This window comes from Fusarium redolens (assembly GCF_020744475.1).
Source record: "Fusarium redolens strain MPI-CAGE-AT-0023 chromosome Unknown BKA55scaffold_1, whole genome shotgun sequence".
In the NCBI taxonomy this organism is placed as follows: Eukaryota; Fungi; Ascomycota; class Sordariomycetes; order Hypocreales; family Nectriaceae; genus Fusarium; species Fusarium redolens.
Window position 1 is genome coordinate 1,949,059 of NW_025763664.1, and position 18,855 is coordinate 1,967,913.

The 18,855-nt window shown below is 48.7% G+C and overlaps 8 protein-coding genes across 8 annotated transcripts; 3 read left to right on the forward strand and 5 right to left on the reverse strand.

Annotated features, from left to right (window-relative positions):
- Positions 1 to 202: 202 nt before the first annotated feature.
- BKA55DRAFT_549055 (transcription factor S-II, central domain-containing protein) lies at positions 203 to 1,600 on the reverse strand. The gene is made up of 3 exons (XM_046191167.1): positions 1,406 to 1,600; positions 425 to 1,204; positions 203 to 365 (listed from the first exon to the last, which is right to left on the reverse strand). The coding sequence occupies exons 1-3, from the start codon at positions 1,544 to 1,546 to the stop codon at positions 357 to 359; spliced, it is 930 nt and encodes a 309-aa protein (XP_046056363.1). The 5' UTR covers positions 1,547 to 1,600; the 3' UTR covers positions 203 to 356.
- Positions 1,601 to 2,135: 535 nt separating this feature from the next.
- BKA55DRAFT_682686 (tryptophan synthase beta subunit-like PLP-dependent enzyme) lies at positions 2,136 to 3,473 on the reverse strand (the record flags this gene model as incomplete). Its single annotated transcript, XM_046198392.1, has 1 exon — positions 2,136 to 3,473. One exon carries the CDS (start codon positions 3,471 to 3,473, stop codon positions 2,136 to 2,138), a length of 1,338 nt encoding a protein of 445 aa, XP_046056364.1.
- Positions 3,474 to 4,030: 557 nt separating this feature from the next.
- Positions 4,031 to 5,858, forward strand: BKA55DRAFT_549058 (S-adenosyl-L-methionine-dependent methyltransferase). Its single transcript, XM_046191168.1, has 3 exons — positions 4,031 to 4,466; positions 4,517 to 5,493; positions 5,551 to 5,858. Exons 1-3 carry the CDS (start codon positions 4,139 to 4,141, stop codon positions 5,758 to 5,760), a joined length of 1,515 nt encoding a protein of 504 aa, XP_046056365.1. The 5' UTR covers positions 4,031 to 4,138; the 3' UTR covers positions 5,761 to 5,858.
- Positions 5,859 to 6,046: 188 nt separating this feature from the next.
- BKA55DRAFT_497155 (tRNA synthetases class II (A)-domain-containing protein) lies at positions 6,047 to 9,133 on the reverse strand (the record flags this gene model as incomplete). Its single annotated transcript, XM_046186441.1, has 3 exons — positions 6,047 to 6,223; positions 6,274 to 8,891; positions 9,049 to 9,133. 3 exons carry the CDS (start codon positions 9,131 to 9,133, stop codon positions 6,047 to 6,049), a joined length of 2,880 nt encoding a protein of 959 aa, XP_046056366.1.
- Positions 9,134 to 9,921: 788 nt separating this feature from the next.
- BKA55DRAFT_549061 (uncharacterized protein) lies at positions 9,922 to 10,641 on the forward strand. Its single transcript, XM_046191169.1, has one exon. It carries the CDS (start codon positions 10,144 to 10,146, stop codon positions 10,540 to 10,542), a length of 399 nt encoding a protein of 132 aa, XP_046056367.1. The 5' UTR covers positions 9,922 to 10,143; the 3' UTR covers positions 10,543 to 10,641.
- A 170-nt stretch (positions 10,642 to 10,811) lies between these two features.
- Positions 10,812 to 11,421, reverse strand: BKA55DRAFT_532251 (uncharacterized protein; the record flags this gene model as incomplete). The annotated part of the gene is made up of 3 exons (XM_046189317.1): positions 10,812 to 11,087; positions 11,139 to 11,267; positions 11,326 to 11,421. The coding sequence occupies 3 exons, from the start codon at positions 11,419 to 11,421 to the stop codon at positions 10,812 to 10,814; spliced, it is 501 nt and encodes a 166-aa protein (XP_046056368.1).
- A 1,188-nt stretch (positions 11,422 to 12,609) lies between these two features.
- On the reverse strand, positions 12,610 to 15,258 carry BKA55DRAFT_497300 (uncharacterized protein; the record flags this gene model as incomplete). Its single annotated transcript, XM_046186455.1, has 4 exons — positions 12,610 to 12,953; positions 13,008 to 14,948; positions 15,000 to 15,158; positions 15,231 to 15,258. The coding sequence occupies 4 exons, from the start codon at positions 15,256 to 15,258 to the stop codon at positions 12,610 to 12,612; spliced, it is 2,472 nt and encodes an 823-aa protein (XP_046056369.1).
- A 1,119-nt stretch (positions 15,259 to 16,377) lies between these two features.
- On the forward strand, positions 16,378 to 18,060 carry BKA55DRAFT_549069 (uracil-DNA glycosylase-like protein). Its single transcript, XM_046191170.1, has 2 exons — positions 16,378 to 16,981; positions 17,038 to 18,060. The coding sequence occupies exons 1-2, from the start codon at positions 16,632 to 16,634 to the stop codon at positions 17,792 to 17,794; spliced, it is 1,107 nt and encodes a 368-aa protein (XP_046056370.1). The 5' UTR covers positions 16,378 to 16,631; the 3' UTR covers positions 17,795 to 18,060.
- Positions 18,061 to 18,855: the final 795 nt, after the last annotated feature.

Consider the following 18,855-nt stretch of genomic DNA (forward strand, 5'->3'; position numbering starts at 1 on the left):
GTCTATAATCATAAGATTAGTCCACGACTGAATAGGATTACTATATGATCTGAGGATCTTACAAGTTATGATTAGGATCTCGAGTTACAACCTAAGCTAAGACTAACGCATCCTCAACTTGGGTTCAACTCATCCTATCCAGAACTACAGGTTTGTAGACCTACATAAGGCTTATGACAAGATCACGATCAATTACAATTAATTTTATTAATGGGGTATATAAAGGTGAAGTTAATTAGGCTAGCAACTTGTAGAACTTAAAAGGATCTTTATGAATCTGATAGGCATAAGTTACCTAAGTGTTAGTCTAATTTAGCAATGTCCCATCCCTGATCCTTCAGACTCCGTGTATATTATTAAGAAAACTAAGGTATCCCGCGTTAGTTACATCGCCAAACGTTAGATTGAGAGCGACAAGACTTACCTTCCATCGATGCCCACACGCCATGCATTCGCAGAAAGTTGTCATAGGTTCATCAGCAGCTCGGGTCTGCGCCTGCGTGTAGCTGACCTGCTTCTTCTTACAACGACCACACTCTAGACTCTCGCTGATACTCTTCTCAGCCATAGGCACCTGAGCCTTCTTCATGTTCTCCTTTTCTAGTTCAAGCTCCTTCTTGCGCTGCTCCTCGCTCTTGAGCTCGTCGTCGGTCATGATAACAAACTTCTCGGCAGTGATCTCGCCGGATAAAACGCTGCGCCCGAGTTCCCGGTTGGACTTGTTCTTGAGATTGGTGAACAATGATCGGATCTTCTTCTTGTAATCAGGCGTTTCCCCCTTGAATTTGGTGTAGGCGGCATGCTCAACAGCGACGGCCCTAGTAATGACGTCGTTCTCGGTTGCCGTTGATCGATAGGCCAGACCATTGTAGATAAGGCCAATGCAGGAGTTTCTGACGCCGGAATCGGTGCGCTTGACGTTCACGTTGTCGGTTTCATATTTTCGCTTCTCGATATCGCCCTTGTACTTGGCTCCAGAGGCACCTGATGATGATGATGGAGGAGGAGGAGCAGGAGATGACGCGGGTGCTGAGGATGGAGCTGGAGCTGGAGACCCTGAGCCGACCTTTGACCGTTGTAGTTTCGAGTGCTTTTCTTGTTCGACTAGCTTCTTCCACTTGTTGACGAGTTCGGCGGCAGCGCGGGCGATATCCTTATTGGAATTCGAGCGAAGTTTGCCGACAAAAACACCGGCTCTTGTAGCCTATGACGAGAATCTCAGTATTAGCACAGTCCCTGTGGAATCAAGAGTGCAATATCCGATAGATCCGCCAAGGTCGCAATTTTGACGAAAGAAAGGCGAGAAATGCGATCATGCATTTGCGCAAACCAACCAACACGTGTATATATTCAAAACGCGCGCAGAAAAGCGCTCTCTCTATCGCTCCTTGATCCACGTACGTACCCTTAGCATCTCTTCGGTGGGAGAAGCATCCTTCTTCAATGTCTCGAGCAACTTGATGGCGTTCTCGGGGGGCTCATTCGCAGCAACACACTTTGTGAGCGCCTTGATGCGCTGCCCAAGTTCGCGTTCGTCCATGGGCATTTTTGCGGTTTTGGAGGAAAAGGGTTGAAAGAGTTGATAAATTGAGGCGTGGTCTGTCGCAAACTTACCTACACCAGCCTACCTATGCCTGATGGGTGGCACGTGAGCCCCTGGCTACTTTCTGTACCGGAGTTTAACCAGATCGTGGAGGTGGCTGAAACGACTAGGCTGCATTACAGGTAAACTTAGGTAGGCATTTATGAGGAGCATTCATCCTAACAGACTAATAATAAAAGTTATTTAATGAATGAGGAATTATCTCTAAATTTATCTACTAATGAACTCATTTTATTGAAGCTTCCTAAATACTGTATACCAAATATTGAGGTTTTTACTACTTTAAAGTTCGTCTATTTCTATCGTCATAGAATCAAAGTGCAGCGAATTCACATAAGTTTTGGGGGATTCTGCGTGTCATGATATCCATGATGGCACAATGCGAATAGCCTCAAGCCTCTACACACAGTTCTGTGCTTTCCGTTGTAAGTCTTCTGACCAGTAGAGTTGAGAGTCGATTGACGATATTACTCTATTATATACATGTGCTTCATTTCATGAAACCCACTCATCTTTTCGTCTCGTTCGCATTTCACTCATCATGACCGGGTATCCCTAGCTCCGTAAACAAATTCGTCGCCTCCTCCTCGCTTTCAAGTCCCATCTCCTTGATATGCTTCCAGAACTTGCTTAGATGTCTGGTTCCAGAGTCGCACAGGATAGTAACAACACGACTCCCCTTAGGAAGTCTCATAGCTGCCTCAACCGCGGCGACACAGTTGACAGAGCTACTGCTGCCAATGAAGATACCGTCGTGCTCAACTAGCCAGCGCGCCATGCGACAGGCTTGCGCATCTGTTACTCGCACAGCATCGTCGATAAGTTCGCGCCCGGCCTCGAAGTTCTCAGTCAGACGTGTGATTCCGATGCCTTCGACCATGGTATCAACTTGCTGCCTGCGTCTTGTACCCTCACGTTCTGTCGACGAGTACATAACACCGTGGCGGACTTTGTTGTAGAGACCACTGCCCTGGGGATCGGCGAGGACGACTTTAATATTAGTCGCCTTCTGCTCCTCCTTTAGATACTTTGCCACGCCCGAGACTGTTCCTCCTGTACCTGCTCCTGCGACGAAAGCGTCCAGCTGGCCATTCGATTGTCGCCAGATTTCAGGCCCCGTTGCGTTGAAATGTGCTTTCCAATTGGCTTCAGACTCAAACTGGTTTGCGAAGAAACCCTTACTGCCATCCTTGGCCTTGCTGGCGTGCTCTTCCGCACGCCTTCGAGCCAGGTTGACAAAGTGATCAGGACTTGTGATAGGTGCGGGAGTGACGCGCTCAACGGTTGCGCCAAGATGGAGAAGGAGATCGGACTTTTCGAGAGCCATGTCGCTAGGCATGCAGATATGAGCGCGATAGCCCATTGCTCGGGCAAGAGTTGCGAGTGAGATACCTGTGCTTCCTACTGTGCCCTCATAGATAGTATCACCCTTATGCGGTGTTAGCAGACCCTTGGATTCTGCTTCCCGAATCATGTTAAGCGCAACACGATCCTTGGGTGAATTTCCAGCGCCGTTGAGGAACTCTGCTTTAGCCATAATGATCCGGCCTGTGGCCTCTGATAAGGATTGAATCTTTATAAGAGGTGTGTTACCGATGGTAGCTTCAATACCATCAACCAAGCTATTCCTCACAACATCATAAGACGTTGGTGATGAAGGCTGAGACTCATGATCTTGAAGCTCAACAGGGTCTCCCCAGAAAAGACTCGATCTTCGGCCACCACCTGTGTTTGCACGCCTTTTGCGCTGAAACCGACGTTCAAGATCTGGGTAAAAGTCTTTGAATCCTAAAGTGACGAGGATGCCGGTTGTGAAGGCGAAGACAATAGCAGCGGTGCCGTAGGCTTTTGGATGGTCGCTGAGCGCCATTTTGGGAGTTTTTGGCTGGCGTACCCAATGAAATCATCAATTGGGCATTCGCTGGAGAGCTAGAAGGCCTGCATTGTTGAGTGTGTTTCCGACGAGGTTGAGGTTGAAACTTGAATGATCTTGGCTAAAGCTGAGTTGCAAGCTATGAGTAGAATTAATGAACCCTGGTGCGTGCGTGATGTCATGTGGAGCTTAGTACATCAGCGCTATAAACCTCCAATAGTGAGATCCATGATATGATTGTTTCATTATGAGAAATGAATCGATTGGTTTCCAGTGACAAATTTTAAAAGGCTTTTGAAAAAAATGATGTTTTCTTAATTTACACGCCAGAAGATATAGCGAGACACCTTGGTCTCTAGCCTTGTCTTAAGCTTGTCCAAGCTCATCAGAGCTCTAGAGAACCGACATTTCAATATCAAGGACTCAAGTTAATTTTACATGGCAATTGTATCAAGTTCAAACGATGAAGCTATTCATAATCCAAAAAAGGAAAACTCGCACATGATCATCCGAGTATAAATTGGTATCTCTCCTCTCACTCTCAACCCGAGGTACACCCGGCAAGTTGAGACCCACCGCATCCGATGTAAACCATCTCAAACCTCAAAACACCAAATCCTCAAGAACCGACATGTCGACGATATAACAAGAGATTCTCCAACATGGACTCCCCAATCGTGGCCCAGCTCTTCCGCCAACTCTTCCACCACCGACCTCCAGGCTGTAAAGGCGCCAGAAACCTCGCCCGTCTACGCAATGGCCTTCGAACCACTATCATCAGTCATCAGAGCCGCTTCTACGTTGCGGGACGACCCTCGAGTGATCGCGGAATGAAGAAAAACGAGAGTCGATGGCAGCAGCGCACGAATATTCTCCCTCAAGACCGATCTGCCGACTTTGCAGAGTATCCCTACATATCGATTGACGAGCTCAAGCAACGTACCGAACGACCGCGAAAGGTCAAGATGCTGCTGAGAGACTTTATTGACGGCATGTCACTCGAGTTCCCCTCTCCGAATAATAGAATAACATAGCTATAGACAGTCTCTACAATCCATCATATGGCTACTTCTCCAAACAAGCCGTCATCTTCAGCCCCGGCGAGCCATTCGACTTCAACTCAATGCGCGATGAGATTGAGTTCCAGGCCGAGCTAGGTCGTCGCTACACCGAATTCGAAGATATCCTCGACGACCGAGAAGGAGAGAACCCAACACGCCAGCTATGGCATACGCCTACAGAGCTATTTCGCCCATACTACGGCGAAGCCATTGCCCGCTACCTCGTCACGAATTACCGTCTCACCACATATCCCTACCACGATCTTCTAATCTACGAAATGGGCGCTGGCCGTGGAACACTCATGCTCAACATCCTGGACTATATCCGTGAGGTCGATCCTCAAGTGTACGCCCGCACAAAGTTCAACATCATCGAGATTTCCTCCACACTCGCTGCGCTGCAAAACAGACATCTCCTCTCCACGGCTGCGTCTCGAGGTCATGCGGATAAAGTCGAGATTATCAACCGCTCCATCTTCGACTGGGACCAATACGTGCCGTCGCCTTGTTTCTTCCTCGCCATGGAGGTCTTCGATAATTTCTCCCACGACGGTATTCGCTACGACGTTGCTACCGAGCAGCCCCTGCAAGGCCACGTGCTGATCGACGGTGATGGAGACTTTTACGAGTTCTACGTTCATGAGTTGGATCCTTTAGCTGCGCGATACTTCCGCGTTCGACACGCTGCTACAGGGGGAAACTATCCTAAACCGTACCCCAGCAATGCCGTTCTACGATATCTATCCACCAAGATGCCTTTTGCTGCCAATCTTTCGGATCCAGAATTTATCCCCACACGGCTGATGCAGTTCTTCGATGTTCTTGAGAAGTACTTCCCAGGTCATCGTCTTGTGACTTCTGACTTTGACTGGCTACCTCAAGCTGTCAAGGGTATGAATGCGCCTGTTGTTCAGACACGGTACCACAGAAAGATGGTGCCCGTCACAACACCCTTGGTAAGCTACAAAGTCCACGGTTCTTGAAACTTCCTTGGTAAACTAAATATCACCCAGGTTCATCAAGGATACTTCGACATTCTGTTCCCAACAGATTTCCGCGTCACAGAGGCCATCTACCGTGCCATCACGGGTAAGCTGACTCGTGTTATGTCGCATGGTGATTTCATGCGCAAGTGGGCATATGTTGAGGATACCGAAACCCGAAGCGGGGAGAATCCCTTGATATCAAACTATCGCAACGCCAGCGTTCTTGTAACTGTATAAAATTAGCCGTGTAACAAAAGCCAAAGCAAAAGGGCACATGTAGATATACACCCGGGTTGGGAAAAGATACAGCATATACCCTCCTATCGAAACCAATATGTCATCAATGGTGTTCTTTATTCATCGTACTCTTTATGGCAATGGAAAATAGCCATGCCTACTTAAACGCTCTATATCCTTTCTTTTATCTGACCAGATCCCCGACATTACTCCCCAGTGAATGAATATCATGAATTCCCATTGAGCAGAGTAGAAACACGGTTTTTTTTCTTCTTCTTTCTGAATTTTACAGTTTCAGCTTTTCATTGAGCCACTTTGTCGCAGTCTCAACACCTTCGTCGATGTTCTCAGGCTTAGTGCCCTGGCCCTGTCGTACAGGCTCCTTGCCGCCTGATCGGCCGCCAATGATCTCAGACACGGAGGCAGCCCATTGCTCAGCAGTGACGCCCTGAGAAGCAAGGTGCTAGGATAGTTAGTTAGTGTATTCAACAACAATTATAGGGGTAGACTCACAGTTCCAACATAGACACCATGTGCAACGGCACCCTCCTCCTTGCTACCAGCAAACAGGTAAACAGTCTTCTCCTTATCCTTGCCCTGATAGTGCTTGACCACATCGGGCAAGGCTTTGCTGCCGGTGGCACCAACGGGCAGGCGGCCAACGAACCACTTGGCATCCTTGTTAGCCTCGAAGTACTTCTGGACAATGTCAAGCGCAGTCTTCGACTCGGCCTTCTGGCGCTTCTTCTGCTCAGCAGTCACAGCAGCAGAAATCTTTTGGAAGCGCTTGTTGAACTCGTCCTTTGTCAAGGTCGAGATCGTCAGTTGACTGAGCTCCACAGACACAGCCTTGACTTGAGCCTCCTTCTCAGGACCGAAAGGCAACTTATCGAGAGCATCAATCTTCTTGGAGAACTCATCAGCCTCACGTTGAACCTGGTGAGCAGCTTCACCCGTGTAGGCAATAATACGGCGGATACCCTTTGCGATACCACTCTCCTCAATAAGGATAAGGTCCTTAATCAAACCGGTCTGCTCAACGTGGGTACCACCACAGAACTCAACACTGTACTGACGCCACTCCTTCTTCTTGGGGTCGGCGAGCATCTCATCGATATCCTTACCGATGGAGACAACACGCACAGGGTCGGGATAGGTCTCACCAAATACGGCGCGACATCCCTCAATCTGGCGAGCAAGCTCCAGGTCAACCTCCTTGGAAAAGATCTTGTCCTTGCGGCGAATGTATGAGTTCGACATGTCCTCGATCTTCTTGAGCTCCTCAATCTTGACGCCAGTCTTGTGGGAAAAGTCGAAACGAAGCTTCTCGTTGTCCACCAAGGAACCCTTTTGGTTGACATCATCACCAAGAACCTCTCGCAGGGAGTGGTTCAGAATGTGAGTACCGCTGTGGTTGTTGCGGATAGGGGATCGGCGCAGTTCATCGTACTCGCAGATAACCTCGTCACCGGAGGATAGGGTACCATACTCGATATAACCGTTGTGTAGGATATAGCCACCATAGTTCTGAACATCAAGAACCTTGAACTCGGCGACATCGTCAATGACAATGCGTCCAGTATCAGCGACCTGGCCACCTGATTCGGCGTAGAAGTTGGTCTTGTCGATCAAAAGACCTAGCGCAGTCTTCTCGGGGACGTCCTTGGTCGATTTGAGGAAGGATTGGCCATCGTAGATAAGTTGGACCTTACCCTTGGTGTCACCCTGAGCAAACTTGGCGTCATCGTTAGTTCGCTCAACCTTGAGATCCTTCTCAAGCTCAGAGATTTGGTGGACATTAAGCTTGGAGAAGGTCTGAACAGACTCCTTGACTGCCTTACTGGCCTCACGAGCCTTGATTCGAGCAGCCTCAACCTCGGCATCGTCAATCTCAAGGCTTCGCTCTTCAGCCATCAATCGAGTAAGATCCACGGGGAAACCAAAAGTGTCATAAAGTCGCCAAACAACATCACCCTCGAGCTTTTTGGAGCCGCCCTTGGTGGCCTCGGCAGCATACTTCTCGAACTGAGCCTCACCACGATCCAGAGTACGGGCAAAAGCAACCTCCTCCTCATCGAGAATCTCCTTAATGTCTTGCTGCTTCTTGACAAGCTCAGGGAATTGTTCGCCCATCTGATCAACAAGAGCAGGCAAGATCTTGGAGAAGAAGGCGCCGATATCGGCATTGAAATACTTTCGAGCATATCGCACACCTCGTCTTAGTACACGTCGGACAACATAGCCTCGGCCGTCGTTGTTGGGAACAGCGCCGTCAGCGATGGAGAAAGAAAGGGTTCGGATATGATCAGCCACTACACGGTAGGCGGTATCAATGCCATCGACATCATCCTTGCCATACTTGTCGGCATAGGGTCGGGCGCCAGTGACCTCCTGGATCTTCTGGAAGAGAGGGGTGAAGCAATCGGTGGCGTAGTTGGAAACTGTGTCCTGGAGGGCAGAAACCAGTCGCTCGTAGCCCATACCTGTGTCGATGTGCTTGGCAGGAAGAGACTTGAGGCTGCCATCCTTTTGTCGATCATACTGCATGAAAACGTTGTTCCAAACCTCGACAACCATAGGATCATCCATGTTGACGAGGCTGGCAGCATTGCGGCCTCCACCGACCTTGTCATAGTGAATCTCACTGCAAGGACCACAAGGGCCTTGGTCACCCATCTCCCAGAAGTTATCCTTCATGTTTCCAGGAAGGATATGATCCTCGGGAACACCAACCGAGAGCCACAGCTCCTTGGCCTCCAGATCGGGCTCCAGCTTCAACTTCTCGTCACCCTCAAAGTATGTGACGTAAAGACGATCGGGGTCCAGACCATAGACCTTTGTCAAAAGCTCCCAGGAATATGAAATAGCCTCCTTCTTGAAGTAGTCGCCGAAAGACCAGTTGCCTAACATCTCGAAGAATGTGTGGTGATAGCTATCCTTGCCGACATCGTCGAGATCGTTGTGCTTGCCACCAGCACGAATACATTTTTGACTGTCGACAGCGGCCTTGAGACCGGCCATAGGATCGGTCTTGCCAATAGTGCCGAGGAAGATAGGCTTGAACTGGTTCATGCCTGCATTGGTGAAGAGCAGGGTGGGGTCATTGTGAGGGACGACCGATGAAGAGGGGACTGAAGCAGAGGAAGTCTTGTTAGCGATTTGTGAGTCAGAGAGAAGGAAGACAAAGTAGACAGTGGTGGTGAAGAGATTCGTCTTGAGAAATTGAGCATAATTTCAACATCTTTCAATGCAGTGGGACGTGGTGCCCGCGCTATCGCAATCGCATACCAATTGTGTGACCCCTCTGCTCGAAGTACTCGAGAAAGGTCTTGCGCACGCGCGCAGCGGGCCACTTGAGCTCCGACTCGGCCATGGTCGCGCTGGAATAAGACCGACGTAGAATAAAAAAGGGCAATCTCTTGTTAGTCGCAATCCTGAAGATATTCCGCGCAGGCGCTGTAATGATTGCCGGCCGTGGAGGAATCGTCGTGGTGATAGTGGGGGTTTCTGATTGAAGATTGTGGAGGAGAAGTTGATGTTGCTGGGGTCTGAGTTGGAGATGGAGTTGCTGTGGCGGCGCAGGCGTAGGCGGAGGAGGGTAGAAAGTTCTACAAGAATGAGTCAAGACCGAGACGGATACATAAGGCCCACGCTCTCCCGCGCCGATAATCGTCCTCAAGCTCCGGGGCCTACAGCGCCGACTCCAACGCCCGCAACCGCTGAAGCTCACTGCAGCATTTCCGTTTCCGCCCCTAGTGATACTCGTCCAATTGATGCACGCCCACATCAAGGGCAACCAACTCTAGCCTCGAGAGACAGAAGACAAACCAATCCCTAACCAAAAAAAGAAGCCCGTCGCCTTTACGCAAAAGACAAGTCAAGTCTTCAAAATTTCATCGCCACGTGTGGTTGCCAGTGTCCTTCTCCGAGCCGTTGATTCGACGTTCAGTCGGATAGTTCAGGTGTTGAAAGGTTTAAAAATTCGCCTTTTTAGGCCTTGGACTACGAATTGACCACTGTTTGAGTACCCATTGCGATCATGTTACAATCCCCGTCATCTTCCGCTCCAGCTACAGTAGCTGTAGCCGAGGGTGTCGATATGACAAGAAGATTGCGGCGAAAGAGAAAGGCAGAGACTCAAGATAATGAACGTCTTTCTAAACGCTTGAGTCTCCTTAATCTGGGTATGTTTTATTCTTGTTTCCTCAGTATCCATACTGTTCTTATCCTTGCAAGGTCCCTGAACTAACATCTATCGTACTTATAGAGCAGAGCGGGAACAAGTTATACGTCCCGGTCGAACAGCCAACAACCTCAATTTCTGCTGCTGCTCCCGCTCCTACCTCTTCCAGTGTTGCTTCGAATCCAGTTCCCGATGAGACCATGCAATTAGACGATTCCAAACATAAAGTATATATCTACAATATGGATGATGAACTCTCCTCCGATAGCGAAAGCGATGACCCGGGCAAGCTTGTCTTCCTACCAGATATCGAAAAGCATCTGCGCGCGAATCGCATCCCTCCATCAGTACTAGCCAACAGCGAGGGAGAACTAGCCGGCATGCAGGTAGTGCTGTATAGCGATCCCAAGTCGTTAACAGTGCCAGAGGACAAAGATAGCGTGCGCAAGGCCATCATCGAGTCGAGAAATCGCACAAGAGAGCTACAGCGGTTAGAGAGAGAGGGCAAGACGGAGGCTCCAACGATACAAGACACCACATTGAATACTAGTATTGCCACGAGTACAGACGACGATCCAGACGCCATGGACTTGGACTAGAGGAAGGGAAGCATATTTGACGCCCCATACATACACTTATATACCCAAGGCGACTGGAGTTTGGTTACTATTGAATTGGAAAAGAGAACCTGACGCTTGAACGCCGGCGTTTGCTTGTATTTCTATGCTAGCTACATTGATTGATTGACTTTCAATTTCATACTTTCCCACGTGGTCGCTCAGCGACTTCTGAACAGTGACATGCTTTAAGAATTAACCATTCATGCATGTATGCCTCTCAACCGAACCTTTCCAGCGCCTAACGTCATTTATCGTGGAGGCGGAGGTCCTGTTGGAGGAGCATAATAGTCTGCCGGTCCATCGGCCTGTCTCTGCTGTCCTTGCGCCGGGTCGATCTTTGAGGCATTCGGTGGCTCTTCGTACATGGGAGGTCGTGACGGATCGTAGACTGGTGGAGGAGGCATGCTATGCATGGGATATCCGCCAGGCTGGGCGTAGTTGCCAGGAGGAGCGTAGTAGTATCCGTTAGGAGGATATGCGTATCGAGGATCGACCTGAGCCATCATGCGCCTACTAACAAAACACTATGGGTGGTTAGAATTGGTGTTTGAATGTGCATCACAGGTGCGACTTACTCTATGATATGCTAGCGGTCGTAAACCCTTTTGGATTCTCTTCTTTGCATGCCAGTATCCTCCGACAATCCAGAGTGTAAAAAGAAGTACAATGACAGCGAGAATAGTCCATTTGACGATATATCCCTCCTGTTGTCGAGTTAGCATACGCAACGTGAACGTGCGAAAGTTAATGATGGGTGCTTACTCTACTATACCACCAATACACATCGTCGTCATCAGTGAAGTACTCGGAACTCTCATCGTCCCTGCGCTCAAGCGCATACCTCACAAAACTCGCCATATTGGCGATAAGAAATCGTTCTTTAGAATAGGTTGTCGGGCGTGTTTGTTGATTTTGAGATGGATGGAATCAACCGAGTACGAGGTACGTTGAACGGTACACCGAGGTCCGTACAGGTGATTGATTGGAAGTGCTCTCCTCCACTAAAGTTCACAGTTGCCAAGGTGCCAGGTGCCCGAAGGATGCGTAAACAACCCCCAATCGCAGGGATAAATGAATGGATGTGAAAGTCAGCACTTGTGAAATAAATAAAAAAGAACGGCCCCCAGTGAGTAAGAAGATGAAGGGTCGAGAAGAAAACTAGAAAGCGTTTATTAGGAGGATATGCTGAGAATTCCAAAGGGAGAAGGTTGTTTTTCACATAAAGCCCGTCGTACAAATACGACTTTCCCCCCTTCGGTTTCGTTTTAAGCGGGCGCTCCAGTGCACAAAGGCAAGACAAGAAAGGGGACAGGAGGGGGCGATAGCCACAGCCAGTGCCTTTATCGTGCGTAGACGCGACGATCTCTGCGGCAGAGTTACGTTACTCTCGACTCCTCAAGTTTCACAGGCTGACAGTGGCAGGGTTGTTGTCACGTCCCAGCGGCTACGAGCCTAAGACAAGCCACAGAGCCGAAGAAATGCACCACCCTCTTTGTCTCTTACAAGTCTATCGCTACTCCGTTAGGATGACCATCTTTGAATAAGGTAGCGACTAATTATCTAGTTAGCCCCTCAGCTTACTGAAGGTGAGGGTTGCTTTAAAGAATCCTTCATGAGGAGAATAAGACTCTGCCATAATATGAAGCACAAGCCCTGCATATAAATGAGACCCGGCAATGAGTATTACTGTACATATCGTGCTCAATAGACTGTGAGACGGATCAATCTACGTCCGTACTGTATTAGTGTATGACAGGCAGCCATCAGCTCAGCCTCCTCGTAGGTACTTGAAACATCTCGTCTTTTCTTTCATTGCTAGAAAGCCACTGAGAAGCAAACACGGTCATTCCAGCCTCATTCTATCATGCACGCTCAACTCCCCGAGTCGTGCAAAACTCAAAAATCTCACTTCGATGTTAACAATCGTTACACTTATACATGCAAGGTTGCAACGATAAGTTTATCATTTGTTCTGATAATCAATCCAAAGACGCCATCGCTCTAATGTTATTAACGAGATAAACAACCCACTCTTCTTCTGAGATTTTACAAAACGACGCCTCCAGCGGCCCCCCAGCCAGCAAAGCCAGGACCTGGTCCATCGAGAGGAGGGTTCGGAGGAAGGCCTTGCTCTCTTCTTCGAGCGTCTTCTGCTTGTTGATGTGCCTGTTGCAGCCGCTGTCGCCACCATAATAAGAAGACGAGTGAAAAGGTGACTCCAATGATGAGGATGCTTTCTAGAACACCATCGTCGTCATCTGTTCTCTGTCCATCGCCGAGAGCACCATCGTATAAGTCACCTCCGGTGTAATGATCATCCTCGTAGTATTGGTTATCTTCTCGAAGGAAGTTGGCGATCCACTCGGAGAATGAGCGATCTTTCTTAGGTTCTGGAAGCTTTGTAAGTATACACCTAGGATTTGCATTTGATAAGAGAAACTTACTGGGCTCATCCTGGATAGAGTGAATCGGTCCATGTGTCAGTGTGTTCCAAGCGCTTCGAAGGCGAAGCTTCAGGAGACTCAAGGTCACTGGTAGGTATGCCTCATCATTTACCTCCAGGGCATGATCGTAATATCTCTTTGCGAGATGGAAATCTTGTACAAGACCAATGCCGTTTTCGTGCATCCAACCGAGGTTGAACAGTGCCTGTGCGCTCTGGGAGTAGTCGGAGGCTCCGGTGTAGCACTGAACTGCTTTCGTGATATCTTCTTCAGTACCAATGCCATGATAATAATAATCACCCATCTTGACCAATGCGTCAACATTAGACTGTCTAGAAGATCGCGTCCAGTAAACAAGAGCAAGAGATGGATTCTTGAGAAGACTGCTGTTCTCTCGGGGCTGGCCAAGTAACGACAATAGGGAAACCCCATTTTGAACAGAATCTATCATGTAGGCAACATTAGTCTGGGCCTTCTCGTAGCCCTGCTCAGCAGCCAGAAGATATTCAAGGAATGCAAGCTCGTAATCGCCAGCCTCGTAAGCGTCGTTGGCGTCGCCCCATGATGATACTAGGGGCTCTGCCTTCTCGGCAACGCTCTTGTAATACGTCAAGGATGCAGGACAATGCTTCTCTCGTCCAACGCCATGATGGATCATCTCTGCAATGTAGTAATGGGCTTCGATATTGCCGTGCCTACCGGCGAGTTCAAAATAGTTGTTGGCAATCCTGACGTCTTCCTGGCCACCCTGGTCCAGGTAAAGCTGACCCATCTGCACCAAAGCTGGGGCGTAATCCTGATCGGCAGAAGACTTGAAGAGTTCCATAGCCCTCTTCACATTCTCTTTCTGACCGTAGCCATGAAGCATCATTAGACCAAGACCATGTTGTGACTGGGCATCGTGTTGTGTAATGCCACGCTCGAACCACACCTTTGCCCGTTCAAAGTTCTGAGGAACACCGTCGCCTCTCAGATACATCCGACCCAAATACCCAGCAGCCTTACTAGCAATCTTCTCGATGCCGGGCTTCGGGTTCTCGCTCAGACGCCCATCCTTCTTCCAGTAACGCAATGCCACCAGAACAAAGTATTTGCGTGCTAGGTCAACGTCTCGTTCCAGGCCTCGTTGGCCGTCATAGTATATGCGTCCGAGGTTATATGAAGCCTTTGAATCGCCTTTTTGAGACATAAGATCCAAATATTCAATCACGTCGTCTATGGCGGCATTCGCATCAGAGCCAGGGCTAGCCTTGAATGCGTTCATGCCTGAGCTTGAAGCACTCGCTCCTTCTCCATAGATACCTCCATCGTCATCAGAAATTCGCCATGACTGGTGGATCCAAGATCGACCACCAGGAGGGCCCGCTCGATACCAAGCAATAGCTTTGTCTGCGACACGCTTGTAATATTTTACTGCCGCCTCGCAATTCTTCGTCGTGCCAATGCCGGCATGATGTCTGAAGGCCGTTGCCATCTCCGCACGAGCATTGCCACGAATAGCAGCAAAGGTATAATAGAGAAGCGCCTTGGCTTGGTCACGCTCTACCACATTACCGATCCCGGTCGAATAGTAGACTCCAAGCATATACTGGGCTGTTGAATTTCCATAGACAGTTGCAAGTTGATGGTAGTTGTTGAAGGCCACCTCCAAGTTCCTTGGATAACTATAATTACCGAAGTAGTTTATCTCGGCAAGAAGGTAGAGGGCATCGGAGTTGTTTTGCTGTGCAGCCTGTTCGAGAAATTCAACCGCTTTTGCGACAGCACCGTTGACAGTGGTCTCATGGGATTGCGATGGGGCGGTTGCAGGACCAGATGGAATGGCTTTAAGTATGTAACGCAGAGCGGTTCCGACGAGTCCCGAGGGTCTTCGCTTTCGGCGATGTAAAGGTTGAGGAGCTTTGGTAAGTTCTATTCTTGCTGCGTCGACCAGTTCCGCGCCTAGAAGCAGTCAGTGTCTTTGCGCCTTGTTGGTGGTGGGAATAGTCGTACCAGGTTGCGGGCCAGCAGGTTGACTTTGATCGACAACGACGTCGGTCTTGGGAGAAGCGATATAGTGATTCTGTCCAGCTCCTTCAAGGGTTTTATCCTTATATGTTTCGTCATAATGTTTGACATTTGTGCCGAGTCCTGTTGTTGCCTGCCAAAGCACTAATAGAGAAGTCAGTAAGCCAAATTGACAGCTGTCGCGTGTTACAACAAGATACAAAGTGATTGACTAACAGAGGACCCAGACTATTGATTGACGCATCGTTGGCAGCTGCTATGTGCCGGAAAGGTCAATTCTGCTATAAAGCATGGCTATAATGCAGAGTAATAATTTGATGAGGCCAACGGTGTTGGAGTTACAAGCTGTCCAGTTGAGGTCGGAGCTTGCATGAGGTAATGCGGCGGCCCAGAAGGGAAAAGCGCGGCACTGTATGGCTGATGATTAAGCAACATTAGGCCAGGAACCGACACCACTCTACGACCCTATTACATTCATTCAATATCAGGTGACAGATGAACTCCTCTCTACTTTTGTCTTTGCATTATGAGAATTGAAAATCAATTGGAGCCTACCTTAATCTCAATGCGTGCGGTCACCAATAAGAACAGTATGAAATTAGATCTGGCTCTCTATCTAAGTATCTAGGGGAGGTAAGAAAACTTAGGATCTTTATCCTAAATGATAAAAAGACTTAGGTAAATTTAGCATAGATTTAGCAGATATTAGACTAGTGATTTTTGGCACCTTGTCTAAAGGTAAGAAAGTTCTCTCGCTCCCTGAGGGCCATATCGTGCACCAACTATTTGAGAGATTTCACAATCGCATTTGAAGATCATGTCCACTCAGCAGAAGCACAGCAAACAGTTTCGACTTAGGCTGAATCATAGACTAACAGAAGAATGATTTCTAATGATGTGGCTAAATCTATTCGAAAGGTATTACGACAGGTGATAAGTTTATTCAACATATATTATCTCTCCATATGGAGGAGCTCAGAGCAACCCAAATTCACTAGGCATCCCACATACCTAAGGACCATCCACACTTGAGCAACCATCAGTTCGAAGAGCTGTGATCTGCCGAAACTCTATTTGATAGCCACTTTCAACAAACAGAAGCAATTATACTCAAATATCGCTTCGGCGACTACCCAATTTGGAGTCATTCAACTTGATGCTTGGCGAACTGACGGCGTGGCTTGCTAGTGCTGAAGCTATCCTAGGCCCCAACCACTCAGAGTTTCAGGTCCCTGCAGTTAGTGTCTCTCCAAGCCTCCTCAACGCGAACGTCACGGGGACCGCGTTAATGGCTGGGAGCTAACGCGGTTTACTTAACGCGCTTGCATTTAACTAACTCCTGGGCCTTGCATCACCACTTTAGCCCGAAATTCTTACCACCATACTCTTCTCCTCTCTACGCATTGTACCACCACACATCTCAGCAATTACTTGCAATACTCATAGTTTTTGTCTTTTACTTTGACGAATACTGTAACTGTATAATTTGGCTCGGTTTTGTACCAATTGCCCAGAATTCGTTTCGTTCGAGCTCTCGTCACAAGAGTCCCTCCCTCGTATCGAAGGCTCATCGTGCATCCACCTCCCACCATCAGTCTCCACATACAAGCTATCGCCATGTCGACTCTCAAACGCAAAGCCGGTGCCTCAGCCGGGAATGACTCGAAGAAGCCCAAAGCGAATGGCAACATTGCTTCATTCTTCGGAGCCGCTCCTAAGCCTGCTGGTGCTGGTGCTTCTGCTCCCGCACCAGCCGTCAAGTTCGATAAGGCCAAGTGGGTGGCTTCTTTGAAACCAGAGCAGAAAGAGCTCTTGCAGCTCGAAATCGATACTCTTGACGAAAGCTGGTTGGCACATCTGAAGGATGATCTTGTTACAAAGGAGTTTCTGGACCTGAAGCGATTCTTGGATCGGGAAATCAGCTCTGGTCGCAAGGTATTCCCACCTAGGAACGACATCTACTCATGGTAAGGACGAACTATCTTTCTACCAGCTGCGACAGCACCTAACCTGTGGCTTATAGGTCCCGTCATACTCCCTTCAGCAATGTCAAGGTTGTCATTGTTGGTCAAGACCCCTACCACAACGACAACCAGGCCCACGGATTGGCATTCTCCGTTCGACCTCCGACTCCTGCGCCACCATCTCTCAAGAACATGTATATTGCTCTGAAGAAGGATTATCCCACATTCGAGCCACCGCCAAACCGAGGAGGTCTTCTCACCCCTTGGGCAGACCGTGGTGTTCTGATGTTGAACACTTGCCTGACAGTTCGAGCCCATGAGGCCAACTCGCACTCCAATCGAGGATGGGAGAAGCTCACACAGCGAGTCATTGATCTGGTGGCTCAAAAGAGAACAAGGGGTGTGGTCTTCATGGCCTGGGGAACACCAGCCGGCAAGCGAGTGCAGAAGATCGATCGCGTCAAGCATCTTGTACTTCAGAGTGTCCATCCTAGCCCTCTCAGTGCTTCCAGGGGTTTCTTTGACTGCGGTCACTTCAAAAAAGCCAATGACTGGTTAATTACACGATATGGACCTGAAGGAGAGATTGACTGGGCACTCGGACCTGGCACTTCCACAAAAGCTCCAGCGACGGAAGCCGATACCAAAGAGGCTAAATCTGCTGAGAAAAAGGCTGAGGTCATTGAGAAGACCAAGCCTGAAGTGGTGAAGAAGGTTGAAGAGGATAAGGAGAACGATGCCTTCGACGAAGATGAGGAAGCTCTTGAAGAGGCCCTCAGGCTGGCCGAGGAAGAGGAGAAAGAAAAAGAAAAGTAATGTTGAAATTGTTCGGGCTCGGAGTGTATGTGTCATGACGGCGTTCAACACTAAGGGAAAGGTACTGGGCATGCAAGCGTAGGGACAGCTTTTCAGCTATTAAATTTTCGGTTCCGGGTCAGGGATCAATGTAGGATCAGCCTCGGGAATCTATGTACATGGATATTGGAAAAGGTTTATAGGATGGATGAATACGGAACACTATGACGCTCAATGCGTGATCCTCACCTGGTGCAACTCCTCACAGCTTGACGCTTAGCATAAAGTGATAGATTGTTTCGGAAATCAAGGCGCGGCCGGAAGGGACAGAACGTTCCGGTTTGAGGTAGATCCTTGATATCTGATGCTCAACACTTTTATCGTATCATGTTCACGGTCAAGAGAAAGGTCCGTGTTTAAGAAATTGTCAAGGTATCCCCGCTGTTCAGCCCCCCGAACTGGTCTCATCTGGGTATCCTTCTCGAAGGCGAGGCCGAAGCTGAGGATCCATTTTCGTTTCAAGAAGAATGAGGCGATCTTATCATCTCTATGATTGGTAAAGAATACGGAGGTGAAGGGGATTATAAATGGCGAGGTCAGATGGAATGATGTACTGGTATGTTGTGGCTTCACAAACTGGTTAGGATGAGTTGATGTGAAATAATGTAGACCACTTCAGGCCACCATGCTGCACAAGGAGCTGAACCAGTCCAGGCAGTGGCCGGTTCTCTTGGATATCGATGGCCTCTGGGCGTACATTCACGGAAGAGGAAGCGCATGTTAGGCTCAGATGAGCTTCGGCGACCAGGGTTCCTGAGCTCATGAGGCAGATCATGGATCCATGACGGGCAACGGGAATAGCCTCTGCACTAACTTATGCCATTGGATCATCTAACTCAAAGGATCACAATGAGCAAGGGTTTCGATAAAGCTGAGACAGACTGGAAAATCTACATTCCAGTTTGGGAGACGTCAATCTGACAGTAGAGCCTCACCTTAAAGATATACTGTGCATCGCAATTCATCTGCATGTCAAATATGTAAGTTATTCTTCGCCATCTTGCGTAAGTAACTGCCAACTC

Bases quoted from the DNA above. Each gene is read 5' to 3' on its own strand.
- BKA55DRAFT_549055 (XM_046191167.1), bottom strand. From the start codon at position 1,546: ATGCCCATGGACGAACGCGAACTTGGGCAGCGCATCAAGGCGCTCACA. The intron at 1,205-1,405 runs GTACGTACGTGG...TTCTCGTCATAG, and splicing joins CCACCGAAGAGATGCTAAGG to GCTACAAGAGCCGGTGTTTT.
- BKA55DRAFT_549058 (XM_046191168.1), top strand. From the start codon at position 4,139: ATGGACTCCCCAATCGTGGCCCAGCTCTTCCGCCAACTCTTCCACCAC. The intron at 4,467-4,516 runs GCATGTCACTCG...ACATAGCTATAG, and splicing joins GCTGAGAGACTTTATTGACG to ACAGTCTCTACAATCCATCA. The intron at 5,494-5,550 runs GTAAGCTACAAA...AATATCACCCAG, and splicing joins TGCCCGTCACAACACCCTTG to GTTCATCAAGGATACTTCGA.
- BKA55DRAFT_549061 (XM_046191169.1), top strand. From the start codon at position 10,144: ATGCAATTAGACGATTCCAAACATAAAGTATATATCTACAATATGGAT.
- BKA55DRAFT_549069 (XM_046191170.1), top strand. From the start codon at position 16,632: ATGTCGACTCTCAAACGCAAAGCCGGTGCCTCAGCCGGGAATGACTCG. The intron at 16,982-17,037 runs GTAAGGACGAAC...TGTGGCTTATAG, and splicing joins AGGAACGACATCTACTCATG to GTCCCGTCATACTCCCTTCA.